This window comes from Balaenoptera ricei, chromosome 19 (genome assembly GCF_028023285.1).
Source record: "Balaenoptera ricei isolate mBalRic1 chromosome 19, mBalRic1.hap2, whole genome shotgun sequence".
In the NCBI taxonomy this organism is placed as follows: domain Eukaryota; kingdom Metazoa; phylum Chordata; class Mammalia; order Artiodactyla; family Balaenopteridae; genus Balaenoptera; species Balaenoptera ricei.
Window position 1 is genome coordinate 12,438,197 of NC_082657.1, and position 14,477 is coordinate 12,452,673.

Sequence of the window (14,477 nt, forward strand, 5' to 3'; positions counted from 1 at the left end):
TCCAAACAGCTCCTTTTCCCAGGTCTACAAGTACGTCATCCCTAGAATGGTTGGCTACACAATTCCTGGGTCAAACCCCATCAAGGAAAAATCTGATGAAGCAATGTATGGTCGGCCTGCTTTCCCCATACATTATTTAGCAATGACATAGTTCTGAGTTCGTTTTACTTTTTTTTTCTTTTTGCTGGGACACAGTCCATGCTCAATCAAATCTCTTTTGCAATCATGGCTCTGACCAAGGTGGTTGGTGACAGGCTATTCCAAAGGATGGACCTATTTTCTGTCCCTATCCCGTCTGGTTGCTCCCACTCACCTTCATCTCAAAGCACACACGGCCCCTTCTGACCCCATAGCTGGCACGGGCTCCTGACCACAGGTATGCAAAACCTTCAATTGTAAGTGGGTAGCCACTACTCCGGTCTCGGGCCACCTTGAAGTGGAGGTCGCAGTTATCTGTGGAAGAAAAAGCCTGTATTTGGCTGATGTTTTAATGGTCCCGAGAGGGACAGTCACAGGCAGAGGTAAGTTCCCCAAGAGTGTTAACCAGGAGTACACAAGCTGACACACTGTGGGGGCAGGTTCATGAGAAGCCAGCCGCATCCCCTAACCAGTCTCCCTTTTAGCACAAAGGCCCTGGACTACTGCAAACTGGCCTGCACAGGATGAAAGCAGCCACTCCACATAGGAACGAGGGTTCTTCACCTGGCTGAGGTCCCAGGATGGCTGTCAGGGGGGGCCCCTGGATATAATACACACATACTTCTAATGGGGATGTACACTTGCTAGGGAGAGGGTCCATATTCTTACCAGTTTCAAGGGATTTTAGAATTTAAAAAGGTTAATCCCCACTGCCATACACTTCAACCATCTCCCATGCTAACTCTATTAGTGTGGAAGCCAGACTCCTGCTGCCAACAGCTGCACAAACATCTGACCCTGATCCACACCCACCACCCAGGACCACTGTCAGGTGCACCACAGACTCCCACCTCCTCGTGTGGGCCTAGGACTCTCCCCCCTCTTCAAGTCTTTTCTGACCATCTCGTCCAGTAGGCTCTCTCCTTTCTCTAAAGGCTGAGTGCCATGGTCTGTACAACTGGCATTTGATCAGATGCTGCTTCATGGACCACCGCCACCCAATACTTTAAAAAATGTTTAGCTTTACTCTGGGTATACTGTCTTTGAGATCTTGTGATAGAAGGGACTGTGTACGAGATGTCTTTATCTCTTCCAAAGCATGTAGCCACTGGTCTATAAACATGAGCTACGTAAAGAAGTACATGAATGAACTGCTGTTAACTTTCCGCTCTGTTGAAAAGTGCAGTTCTCAGACTTGATTGGGCTTCTGGGTGTGTTTAAAAATTCGGATTCACAGGCTCTACCACTTAGAATTCGTCTTAGGAGGTCTGAGGAGGGACAGGACCTCTATATTCATTCCCCCAAGTGTTTAGATGCACAGTCAAGGGGAAAGCCACTTATCCAGAGGAAAGAAAACTGAACTGGAGGAGACCAGGGCAGGCCAGGTTAATGCCTGAGAAGACAAAACGGCATTGGTTTCACCAGGAACGTGAGCAGCTGATGGAAACTGGGGAAACGGCCGTCAAAGAGTTAAGTTTCCTCAGCAGCACTCAGGTTCCCTTCCCGCTTAAATGACAACCCTCCGTGTTTACAGGGTGCTAGGGTTTTCCAACTTGCTCTGGTATCCACTCTTTGATGAGTGTCACTCAAAGTCCTCTGAGGTATTAGGGCAGGATTATTCCTCCCTGAAGAGAAGCTCAGAGAAGTAGAATGACTTGCCCAGAATCTCAGTTAGAGCTGAGAGCAGATCTTCTGTCTCCAAACCAGCACCCTCATTCCAGAGCTCTGCTGTTTCTCACATCTGGACTAACACTGGCTCTGGATGGTGCCGGGCAGGAATTCTGTGAAGGTTAAGGCAGCCTCCCAATACTGACTGGAAGGCAGTATCAAACAGGCACTCCAAAGACTCACATGTGTCGATGGCAACAAGGGTGTCGTCAAAGTCATCTTCATCCTCTTCAGCGGGAGGCTGAGGAGAGCGGCCCCTGTGTCATATAGAGGTATTAAGTTACATGAGAACGGACGGACAAGGGAAGAAGGGAACTGAAGGTTCTGCTTGAATTTACAAGTGGCCTCCAAGCTGCTTCCTGGATTTCAAGTTCTTGCCACAGAGGTTAGCAGAAGAACTCTGGAACCTTATATCCTTGCAGTGAGAGCAATGACTGTTAACTCCTAGGGTCGGGTCAGGGACTGAAGAGGGCCTGCTCTGCTAACAAGGGCCATCAGAATCATTTAGAAAGCTTTTCCAAGAAGACTCTTCTCTCACACCCCCAGATTCTGATCCACCCCTTTACACGCTGAGAATTACCTCCATGCTGAACTGTGTTACCAGTGGGAGGCTATGGTAGCCCAAAGAGTACTGGGCTAGGAGTGGGAATCTGTAAGAATTTAGATAAACCTTTTATTACAATTTGTCCATATTCCAGGCTTCCTAAAACTCCACATCTGAAAGGATTTGAAATGACCCATTTTTTTCAGTCTCTTTCTCTTCAAAAGTGTCCTAAATTATGAACAAGAGACACTCCTACCAGAATACTAAAAGGGACTATGTGAAAATACTGGTGGTTTCCAACATATGGGAATAAGGGCAAGGGGTGGAAGCGCGGAGTCTAACGTCCAGCGTGCTGCCTGGGGCGGGCTGGACGGTCTCAGCCCACCATGCGCTCAGACCAGGTACACTGTGCCCGTCTAGCTCCCGGCACTCCCCCAGCAGCAGGCGTCCCTTGGGTGAAGTGCCCTTCTGACCCTGCCAGTCCAAGGCTAGCACAGAGCCTGGTGCGAAGAGAGATCATCACATGCTAACTCTATCCTAGGAAGCTTTCTCTGTCACCCCTGGAGGAAAGCAAGTGCTCTTCCTCTGCTCTCCATCAGCAAGTAGCTCTAGGCCTCTGTTCTATGGGGGGTAGTAGGAGAAACTCATAAGAGGTGGGTTCCATCTCCTGACTTTAGTCACAGCCATGAGACCCAGGCCCTGTCTTAAACAGTCACAAGCTAATTAGAGGATGAACTCCACCAGATAGGAAATGAAATGTGTCAGATGACCAGCTCAGATGAATAGAGAAGGAGTGATCATTCCTAATTTCCCTGAATGGAAAAGGCTTCACACAGGAGCTGAAGGAGGGAAGGAGGAAGGGGTAGGTCTGGGCCTGGGGGCAAAGGGAGGGAGAAGGCTTGTCAGGAAAGGGAAAAGGAAATGACCAGGGGGGAGGCCACTCCCACCCATGAGCTCCTGACCCTCACGCAAAACCCACTGTCCAAATCACCTGTGCCTCCAGGGTCTAGTCAAAGGGTGGTCACGTGTGAAAGCACTATGAGTGCTGATAATGAATGAATGAATGAACAGATGGATGGAAGGGGTGTGTTTTGGAGTAGATGAGGAAATAAATCTTTCTTTCAACTGAGGGATATCAAGCAACCGTTAAGAACAGAACCCTGTGCTGGACTGCAGGGCAGTGGGGCAAAGGACTGAAAAGGCATGCTGGCATCTCACATGTGTTTGAACTTTACCCTGCAAGTAATGGGAAGGGAAGAACTGAGGGAAGGACCAAATATTTAGCAAAGTTGAATCTGGTAGCGAGTGCAGGAAGAACTGGGGGAGAGTGTGAGGGCAGGGAGAACTCTGCTCTGCCCCTCCCGGCTAGTACGAAGGTGACGGGGGCACCAGGCTACAGACATAGAGACCTACTGGAAAACGGGTGACTACTGCCTCACAGACCCACCTCCTATCCTCTCGGTGCTCGAAATACCCCCGTCCCCGGTTTTCTTCGTAAGGCCTCTTGCGACTCTGGAACTGCTGTCTGTCAGGTTTGAGTTGAGATGCTTCGGGCGGGAGGAAGCTGGTGGGTGCCTCTTGCTTCATCTCTGTCTTCACTTCTACTGTCAGGACAAATCCAGGTGGTCAAGACACTCAGAAACTCCTCAGCTATCACTTTTCTGGTCCCCTTTACCTCAGGAGACACTGGCAGGATCCCGACTATGGTGATGAGGTCTGGGCACAGGCAGCTGGCTGAATTCAGCGGAAGCCTGCTGAGGGAGCCACGACGGCCGTCCTGGGTAACAGGGCTGGAATAAAGCGAGGCTGGGGATGGCCATCCAGGCACATCAGCACCAGCAGTTGATGGGGTAACAGATGTCAGTCAGATAACCCTCAGGCTTCGTGGGGAGGGAGCGGGGACTTCAGCACTAAACAAGGACAAGCTCGCTGAGGGCCTACCCAAAGGTGAATGACTGCCTTGGCTACCTTGCCAAAGGCCCCAGGAAAGTTGGCAGCTACCTTGGCCTGCACCAAGTGGGAGGGAGCCCCAAAGACTTCTAAGATTCCACAGTTCCACATTCTCTAATTTCTCCTCCCAAAGAATCTCTTCACTTCAGTTCTTACAAAGTTTCTTCAGTCTAGCAATGGAGGGGAGAAAGTCAATTCAACAGTGTTGTGGTCCCACAGCTAACTCTACCGGCTTTAATCACTCTATTACAAAGCCCAGAATCATTCCAGAAGGGAGGGTCTGCAGTTAAGCCAGCCCACAGGTGTGATGGTCTCATTAAGTCACACCACAAATAGGAAGTCAGGATGGGATAACATGCTGTGGACCACAGGAAAATCCCAGTCTCAGGCAGACTCCAAGAATCCGTGCCTACCGAGAGAAACCCGTGGACGCAGCCCGCCTCGTCTCTCTCACAGCACCTCTGGATGCTGTGGATCACTCACACCCACACGTTTCAGCATTCAGCTCAAGACCACTTGGGTCACTCCCTGGCTTTGGCATGCAGACCAAATCTCTCAGAGAAGGCTCCTCGTTTGCTAGGGCAGAGATGGTGCTCACTCACCTGAAGAGAACTTCCATGGTTCCCAGCACAGCGCTGGGCTCACAGGAGCCCTTCATAAATGTCTGCACGGAAAATACTCTCCTTGGGCCGAATGATCCCACAAGTCTCACAGAGCCTGACACAAATCTACGGTTTAACCTACATTCATTAAAATCCTGAGCCACCCACAAGAAATGTCGGGGGATTTCACTTTGTGGATGAACCAGAATGGAATCAGATAGAACCAGCAAGATTCACTAAGAAAAGGCACTAGGGCCACAGCACAGTGAAAGGAGCACAAGACTGGGAGCCAGTCCTGGCTCTGTCATTACTCAGCGGTAGGACCCTGCTTCCCCAATACTAGGACACTACTGGTGAGGAGTGCTGCTTACTGACCAAGAGCAATGGCCCAGAAGCCAGTTTCCTGGTTCCAACCCCGGCCCTGCCACCTCCCCCATCCGTAAAATGGGGAGACAGCTACATTACAATTGTGTTTCCCAAAGTGGCACTACAGGGAACTTTGTTCTACAAAGACACATTTACATGCTTGGGAAATCCTGGGTTTAAACAATGTGACACAGAGTTTTTCCCGATCCAGGACTTCTCAGCATCTTTAATGCTCTAATGAGCACAGTGACTCTCCCAGAGGTGGTATAGAATACGCTGCATTTTTCAGATGCGTTTGTCCAAGGAAACTTTTTCTGAGAAGTCCCTAATAACATCTCCTGGAATGATACTCTTCAGAACGTGGGAAACACTGGACTAGATTTAGAAGGTCCTTTCTGGCTTCCACATTCTAAGATTCTAAGACTCAAATATTGGCCTCCAGGTCTCAACTCTCTAGGGTGTTGGTACTAACATCTGAAAACATACCTTGAAGACTCCCCTCTCCTAACACTTGGGAGTGGGACTAAGTTCTTTCCTTCAAAAAGACCTTGCCAGAGTGACAAAGCCCAAGTGGAATGCCCGAGAGAAAGATGCAAAGTCTCTGGGAAGATAGGCACTAGGCAGAAGGTAAGGGCCACCACACATAGATTCCATTTCCTTCAAGAGAGACAGATGACGGGCGTTTTCCCACCTGGGCGATAGGCCGGCTGCTGCTGATCCATCTCCAGCGCTCTCCTCTCGTAGCCTGACTCGTTCTCTTTCTTGATGACCTGCGCCTCATAGAATTGGTTCTGCATGGTAATATTGTCCATGACATCTTAAAACAAAAAATGGCCAGTTAGAAGGGTGTTTCTTGGGACTAGAGGTAGCTTTTTAATGCAAAACGACACCATCCCCACTGGGGACAATTAGTCTGCCAGAGGCTAAAAGGTGTGATAACAACCTCAGATGGAAACCCACCTGGGCAATCAGGGGCCCCAGCTGCCTGAGGACATGCTCTCTTGCCCTTCAAAAGGTTGGAGATCTATCTGTGATTGGGTTCTACAGAATCCCAACATACAAAACCAAATGAAGCAGAACTGCTCTGGTTGAAGCAAGGAGATGGGAGAGTCAGAGAAGGGGTCCAGCTTGAGCGCGCCCTCTAAGCCCCCACTAGGGTGGGGGGTAACTCCACGGACACCTGGGATTCCATGGAGCACAGTTTAAAAATTACCAGCCTAGCTGTCCTCTGATGTGGTATAATGCTTGGAGAGTTACCTTTAGGGTACAACCTTAAAAACTGTTCAGAGCACAAACCAGTCCTCTGTCCCACCCAATTCACTATTCCCACCTGCATAGCCACCCCTCTTTAAGAATCTCTTCCACCCTGCAACAGCTGTAAAGATCAGGGGTAACCATCTCAGTTGAAGAGGAAATGGGGGAGGAAGGAAAGGAACTGTTAAGAAAACAGGAGTCATGATAATAGTGGCCTTCAGACTCATTAGGGATAAATCCTAAAATATTTGGAGTTAGGTGGGAAGGGTTTCAGGAAGGTGTCTTGTGGGTCCAGGAAGAACTCAACTGAAGGGTGGCAAGAATAACAATATCAGGGAATTCCCTGGAGGTCCAGTGGTTAGGACTCAGCACTTTCACTGCCAGGGCCTGGGTTCAATCCCTGGTTGGGGAATTAAGATCCCGCAAACTATGCGGCATGGCCAAAAAAACAATAAAGAAAGAAAGAAAGGAAGGAAAAGGAATAATAACATCAACTATTTATGGAGTACATACTACATACCAGATGCTGGGATACAGCTGAGAATAAGCTTGCCTCACTAAAACCTTCAGTTTAGTAAGACAGACACACGTTAAACAAATACGTAAGCACAAAAATTATGATTGGGTTAAGGGCTATGAAGAAGTACCAGGGGCTAAGATCAGGGACCCAGAAAGTAAGAGATAAGCCTTTACTCAAAGGATACATAGGTGATGATAATTCAGTGACGAGAATGGAGAAAACATTCCTGGGCTTGGGATGACACATGTGAGAGCTCAGAGGTGGGACTAAAACCTGAAACTCCCTCAAGAACCTTGTAGGCAAACCCAGAGAGAACTCTGGAAACCTAGGGTTAGTAGTAAGCAGGTTCTCCACCCCAGGGGCAAGCTTTGCTAGGTGCCTCCAGAGCCCTACTAGTGGCTGTGCCAGGACTAGTGAGGCAGAACCACAGGGAAGGGCAGACTATTCTGCTGCTTGCTAACTGATTGGATCCTTTCTCAGAGGACAAATATATCTGGGCGCAAACCAGGTGCGGCCAAAGGGAGGAAAGTCACAGATCACGTGGTCTGCTACAGGTCTGTTTACCAGGGTTGAAGGAAGGGTTGGAGGGGGGCATAAAAAGGGACCCAAAGGATTTTGTTGTAAGGAGTAGGGGAGAAAGGAAGACACAAAATAACTCCTTAATTAGAACACAGGGGACCCTTTCAAACCATTTTCTTTCTTCCAGGCTCCAAGCACAGTGTTCTTCTCGCCACGGAAGCCTCACACCTCTCTTTCTGAGAATCTCCTGTGCTCACAGAGGAAGCTGTGCTCAGAGAACCTAGGGTTCTGGGGCCCTTCTCCACTCTCTGAAACATCCACTTCCTAATAATAGACAGGTCCAGTGCGAAGCCCCTTATGAACATAATCTCATTCATAACAACCCTGGGGGTGGTGGGGACACTATTATTATCCCAATTTTACACACAACGGAACCAGGGCTCACAGAGGTGAAGCGACTTGCCCAAGACAAAATCTGAGTCTAGAGCCTATGCTCTAAAGCACATCACTTTTCTTTGGAGCCGCCTCCAGCCATTGGCCCTTCTTCCTAGGCATTCCTGCCAGGGTCTCGCCTGCCCTAGGCAGGCACACTGGGCCACTCCTTCCTTCCTTCACAGGTCTCTGCAATGGGAAGTACTTTTCCCAGCATCTGAGTCCTAGACAATCGCTCTCCACCCCAAACCTACCCTCAGATTGCCCTGCTCCAGGAGATTCCATCTCTCTTCAACAAGTAAATACCCAATGCCAACCCCAAATCCAGTCTCTTCTCTGACCCCCTTGCTCTCCCCATTTCCTTAGCCCTATGGCTGAGGATACCCTCTTTTCAGAGAAACAACACAAACTCTGAATGCCAAAGTCCTTTCTACTTACTCTTCAACCTCTCCGATCCCTGTCCTGCTAGAAAGCCACCCTTTTCTAACTCCAGATTTAGTCCCTCCCATACCGGGGTCGCCTCCCTTCAGAAAGTAACAGATCTACTCCATCCCCTCTCCTTCAGAGTCACACCTTCTGGCTGATGCACAGGTTCACAGCTACCCCTTGAGGCCCCCTCCAATCCCTGGGCACAAAAACAACTGCTTCTGGGGACCAAGGAGCCCTCTTGTGGAGATGCTCAGCCCCAGAAACACTTCCCCCTACTCCACCCTGAGGTCCCCAGCCAAGTCAACAGGTTTTCTTTCACCCTCCACATCCTACACACTCTCCCCTCCCCTATATTTGACAGACCAGCTACACACTCCTGTGCTAGACACAAGGATCCTCTATCCCCTAGATACTCCATCGAGTATCTACTTGTTATCTACCGCCCCCCCCACCCCCGCCAGCTACCCTTGTTCTCCAAACATCCCATACTGTTAATCTAAGACCATTCAGCAGTAGCCACTGCGTTATCTGTTCTCAGAGCCTTCCCAGTTCTAGACCTCCAGGTCTCTCACCCAGTGAAGCATCCTTCTCTCCCCCACCAGCTTCTGGACACCAAGGTTCCATATACCTCCTCTACAAGTCAACCAGAAGGTCCCCAGATTGCCAGCATCAAATGCCCAGGTTGCCCCTGCCTCAAGGTTGGCCTTTCAGCCCCGGATCTGAGTCCCCCAGGCCATCCTCAGTCAGATGGGAGTCCCCCCCTAGTACAATCACGTGGTGGTCTCCCACATCCCCTAAGTGCTCCCCAGTCAAACACCAGAACACACAGTCCATCAGACCCTCCCCGGCCAGACACCAGCACTCCATTTTAACCAACCCATAAGAATTCTCGGTACCACATCCAGCAGCAAACTCCAGGATCCTCCATCCTCAAAACTCTCCCAGCCCTGAAAACACGGCTCCCAACGCCCAGCCCATAGACTGGGCTAGCATGGCTCCCAAGCCTACCCAGCTGCAAACCCTAAGATCACCATTTCCAAGATCCTCCTCGGTCCCCCGATAGAAAACCTCCTGTTCTTCCGACTGTCTCCGGCTCCAGAAACCACGGCTTCCGGTTTCCGAGCCCTAGGCTCCGGAATCCTCTACACCCCCGGACCTTCCTCATCTCCGAAACCGAGAGCCCCCACTCCAGTATCTCCCCTGCACCGAACACCAGGATCCACCCCCTGGTCGTCCCAAGGGCCTTGTCCCCAGATCCTTTTCAGCGGCGGATGGCGCGATCCCCCGATCCTCAGATCGTCTCCCCGACCTCAGGCGCCGGGATCCCGCGTCCCACAGCCCTTCCTCGGCCCGGACTCCGGGCCCCCCGGCCCCCGCCCCGCGCACTCTCACAATGTCCGTCCGGCCCCGAGTAGCCGCAGGGCTCCGGGTGCGGCTGCAGCCCGGGCGGCGGTGGCTGCGCGGTCCCCTCCAGCTCGGAGCCCCCCTCGGTCTCGACCTCCTCGTTGTTGTGCCCAGGTCGCCCCGGTTCGTCGTCGGCCTCGAGCTCCCGCTCGTCGTCGGGCTCCTCGGCCTCCAGCGCCGCCTGCAGCCGCTCAGCAAGCTCGGCCTTGAGGCCGCGAGTGTCCAGGCCGCGGCGCTGCAGCTCCTCGCGAAGTTCGTTCACCTTCAGACGGCGCACATCCATGGCCCGGGCCCCCGGGGCGGCCCCCGAGCCCGGCCCGGCCTCCCAGGGCTCAGTCCCCCTTAAACCTTTCCTGTCAGGAGGCGAAGGGGGAAAGGGGGGGGCCCCCCACTCCAATGGCGGCGGCGGCGGCTCAAAATGGCCGCCGCCACCGCCTCCCCCCTCCTCCGTGGCCCCGTGCGATGCAACACGGGTGCCAATTGGCCATCGCATGCGGGCAACGGGCGCGAACCCCGGGGCTCAGCCAATCAGAGCGCGTCTTTCAAAAGAACGTCAAAGAAAGGGCTTAGGAGCTGCCGGGGAGGAAGCGTTGGCCTACGTCGGTGCCGGGGCCGAAGCGGGAGGGCGGGAAAAGGAGGGAGGAGGAGCGCGCGGTGATTGGGTAGTGCCCGCGCGCCCGCTCACGTAGGGTCAAATGAGGGAAAGGGAGTAAAGATTTGGACCAATCAGTGATGAGATCTCAGAATGAGCGTTTCTCCCCCCACCCACGGCCTTTCCTGTGCGGTCCTTTCATCAAACTAGTGTCTCTGTAACACATATCTTGATTGGTCTAAATCTCCCGCCCCTAGAGGAGTACAAGCGGGTAAAACCACTAGAAACCAATCAAATGGAGGGTCGGCAGACACCCCCGCCCCCATTTCACGATTGCCTTTAGGAAACCGGAAAGAGATGAATTCACTAAGGACCTGCCCCTTGCCGTTAGGGCGGTTTCAAAACAGTCTGTCCACCAATCTCAGTTACTGTCTTATCTCACTAAAGCTAGTACAGTTGCATCGTTTTAGGAAAACCTACCCGGATTGGCCGTTCTGGTTACGGTCGGCCTTACGAATATTGCTGTAGAGGGAAGTATACGAAATCGAGATTAAGTAGATAAATTATTCTTAATCTGGAAGAAACTCAGTTGCCTTTATGAAAAGCAACCCTTTGACTTAAGAGAATCCTGAAGGTTTGAAAATAGAGGCTAGACTAACAGCGGGAGAAAAGTTGTAAAGGGAATCGCACTCTCTCCCCTTTGATAGTACATCTCACGGGGCGCCTCTTTATAGCTGCGCTACCGTCTTCCTCTATGGTTGGTATCATACGTGGAATGGGCACTCTGCACGCGATCATAGAGCCTTGCCCTCCGGAAAGACCTCCACAGTTTCAGGGGTCTCTACCCCACATCCTCTAAACTGCTGTTCAGTAGATCCGCCTGTTCGGTGTCTATATTGACAAGCTCAAACACACAGGTCCGTAGTTAAGCCTCACTCTACTAAACTCCACAGAGTTTCACAATGTCTAACACTGCACCACCTGTCGCCTCTAACTCAAAAGACACAAAGCTTCTGTAAGGTACACTACCGAGATACACAATGCAAACGCCCGCTGCCCACTGAGCCGTACCTAAAGCCCACAAAAGCCACACAAAACCTCTACTTAGACAAAGGCGCACACACAACACAGATAAACAAATGGCGTGTGTGGGATCAGAAGCATCAATTCAGGGGATAATACACCAAACTTCGGTATAGATGAGCCCACTAAGGTCGCCACAGGCAGGCAGCTTCAAATGATAAAGACACACAGGACAGTTACACTACAAGCTTACACCACGGCAACATAGACACACAGCACCCACTCAGAAGCGGGACAGACACTCACGTGGGCCCGTAGGTTCCAGTCCAGACACCCCGCCCCTCGCCCACGTCCGACTTCCTCTCTCCTCCCAGCTTTCCACAATGATTTGTTCTAAAAAAGTTTGTGGCCCGGATTGAACCGGTCTCGGTTCGCAGGAGCCACCACCTGGGGGCGTCCGGGCGCTGCCAAGGATTCCTCCATCTGCTGCTGGACACACCCAGGAACTTGTGCCTGCGATGCTTGCAAAACACAGTGGGCTTGTCTTGGCAGGAGTCCCTTTGCGGGCTCGTGATGATTGGAGGTGCTCTGTGCCTGTGTTTCTATGTGAATCTGAACGTTTGGGTGTGTGAGTGTCCTCTACGTACTCAATATTTCTGAGTATTTGTGTATGTATCTGTTACTCTAGTTTCTTCCTATTCCTGGTGACTGCCTGCCTGTGCATGTTTGTAAACATGTTTGTATCTGTGTAATTTTGTGTTTCTCTGTGTCTGAATTTGTGTCTCTGTATTTGTGACCAGGTGTGCTTGAGTATGTCCATTAATTCATGGGTCTGTTACTTTGGAGAGGGGTAGGGTCTCTGTGTGACCCTGTGAATATCTATGTGCCTATTCCTCACTAGGGGTTTCAGTGAGTCTGCTTTTGTTTGCCTGTCTTTTTGTCTATGTATATGTTCATTTCTACCCTCTTGAGTGAGGGGAGAACTCCAAGACCCCACCAAACCCTCCTTTTTACTGGGGAAACTGAGTTGCCAGGGAGAGGGGCCATATGACAGCTAAGTGGAGACAAGAGGAGACAGAAGCATGGTTACAAAGTTTTATGTGATCTGAGCCCCTCTGGAGGTTTCAGAGTCCACACTCTGTTCAGGGGGCATAAGGGACTGGCTCAGGGGGGCAGCATGGTCCCAGAGGAGGGAGTTTGTCCTTTGGGGAAAGGAGGCATCCTTAATGCATTGCACAGGCTTGAGGGTGCACACCCCACATAAGGGGAAGAGGAAGCAGAGGTGGCTAAGAAGGGAAGGATAAAACTATCCCACAAAGGATAAAACTATAAGTTTAAAACCTTGGAATTGTATCTTAGAATTCTAGACCTGTAGACTTTTAGAATCTTACAACATGTGAATCTTAGAACTATAGTGCCTAGAATCTTAAGACTTAGAACTGTGAATTCTTGGCCCCTTAACTAAAATCCTAGAAAGACAGAATGCAGCATAGAAATTAAAGGTGTCCAAAATTAAAAATGATTAAAACTTTGGCATCTGGTTAGTCACCACCAACTGTAGAGTCTTATACCATAGATGCTGAGGATCCAGAATCTTGGACCAATAGAATCTAGAGTGCCTTGGAACACAGAACAGAACAACATTAGAATCTTAGAGTTTAATAATCTAGAATCTTGAAGCATATGATCCGGAATCTTAGACATAGAGAATCTAGGTTCTTAGACTAGGTCTTGGAACATTGCATCTTAGAACATTAGACCTTAGAACCTCCATCTTTAAACTCTTAGAACTTTCTAATTGCAGATTCTAGCATTTTAGATCTTTAGGATCCAGAATCTCATAACAAAAGTTTCGAGGACCATAAAGCCTTAGAACCTATAACTGACCAGCATTAGAATCTTAGAACTTGAGAAGATCAAATCTTGAAGCTTTATGATCTAGAGTTTTACAGTCAGAGAAATTATACTCTATGAGGCTTGGAACATCAAATTTTAGAACATCAGACCTTAGAACCTCCATGTCTAGAATTGTAGAATTTTTACAATTGTAGAATCTTACACTCTAGGGATTCAGAACCCTAGAAAAATAAAATCTAGAATCATAGAGCCTTAGATCCTAGAATTAGAATCTTAGGGCTTTAGAACCTAAAATCTTGTGGGCTTTATCAAGAATCTTAGAACCAGAAAAGTCTAGAGCCATAGAATCTCACAGCCTTAGAATATAGGCCTTAGAACTTCCATGTCTAGAACCTTAGCACTTTAGAATTAGAGACTTTGGAATTTCAGGTCCTTAGAATCAGACTCATCTTTGAAACTTAGAACCTCTGAATCTAGACTCTTTAAACCTTAGAATCTAGAATCTTGGAATGTTAGACCTGGGAGGACCCTTAGGGATTGCAGTCCAATCCCTTCCTTTTACACATGGGGACACTAAGGTGTGGAAAAGGGAGAGGATCTGTCTGGGATGGAAGTGGAATGGGTAGGAGGAGAGGGCTAAGGTTGGGGGTAAAGCCTGGAGTGGGAAAGTGAGGGGGGGGTTCCCCCAGTGGCAGTGCCTAGCTTGGGTCCTGAGAGGGAGTCCCAGGTGGAGGGTTGTCTCAGGCGCCATCCTCCTGCCCTGGGGGTGCTGGGGAGCTCCTGTCAGCAGGCAGGGCGGGGCCAGGAGCTGTAGAAGGGCAGAGGACATAGCGTCCAGCAGGATGGACCTCAGCGGCGGTGAGGCAGCTGCAGGAATCCTTAGGGTCAGGCTGAGTTAGGGGGTCAGCTCCTCCAGCAGCTCCAAGTGGTTCAGGATGACCCCCACCCTCATCCATGTTGACATAGAGGATTTCGTCTGGCTCCTGGGCAGGGGGCAGGGCCTTCAGCGTATTCTCCAGATCTTCCCGAAGCTCTGCAAAACTCGGCCGGTCTCGGGGGTTTAGCTCCCAGCACTGGGACATCAGGGCATACCTAGGGTAGCAAAATGAGGAGTGGGAGACTGAACAGGGGAGCATTCTGGGAGTTTGGGGGTATTTTAGGACACTCAGAGGACTGAGG

General features: G+C 50.4%; 2 protein-coding genes across 6 annotated transcripts in view; both read right to left on the bottom strand.

Annotated features, from left to right (window-relative positions):
• HNRNPUL1 (heterogeneous nuclear ribonucleoprotein U like 1) overlaps positions 1 to 11,827 on the bottom strand; it is a 35,324-nt gene extending 23,497 nt beyond the window's left edge. For 2 of the 4 annotated variants that reach the window (XM_059906106.1, XM_059906104.1), the window contains exons 1-5: positions 9,815 to 10,257; positions 5,960 to 6,085; positions 3,798 to 3,954; positions 1,990 to 2,063; positions 314 to 453 (exon numbers count right to left, since the gene is read on the bottom strand). In XM_059906106.1, the coding sequence (XP_059762089.1) occupies positions 314 to 453; positions 1,990 to 2,063; positions 3,798 to 3,954; positions 5,960 to 6,085; positions 9,815 to 10,109 (792 nt within the window). In that variant the 5' untranslated portion in view covers positions 10,110 to 10,257. Of the gene's footprint in view, positions 1 to 313; positions 454 to 1,989; positions 2,064 to 3,797; positions 3,955 to 5,959; positions 6,086 to 9,814; positions 10,258 to 11,747 lie in introns of those variants that run through there. The other 2 variants (XM_059906107.1, XM_059906105.1) reach the window with 2 other exon arrangements.
• Positions 11,828 to 12,522: 695 nt separating this feature from the next.
• The window catches only part of AXL (AXL receptor tyrosine kinase), a 30,559-nt gene continuing 28,604 nt past the window's right edge, over positions 12,523 to 14,477 (bottom strand). For both annotated transcript variants that reach the window (XM_059903524.1, XM_059903523.1), the window contains one exon: positions 12,523 to 14,390. In XM_059903524.1, the coding sequence (XP_059759507.1) occupies positions 14,039 to 14,390 (352 nt within the window). In that variant the 3' untranslated portion in view covers positions 12,523 to 14,038. The remainder of the gene's footprint in view (positions 14,391 to 14,477) is intronic.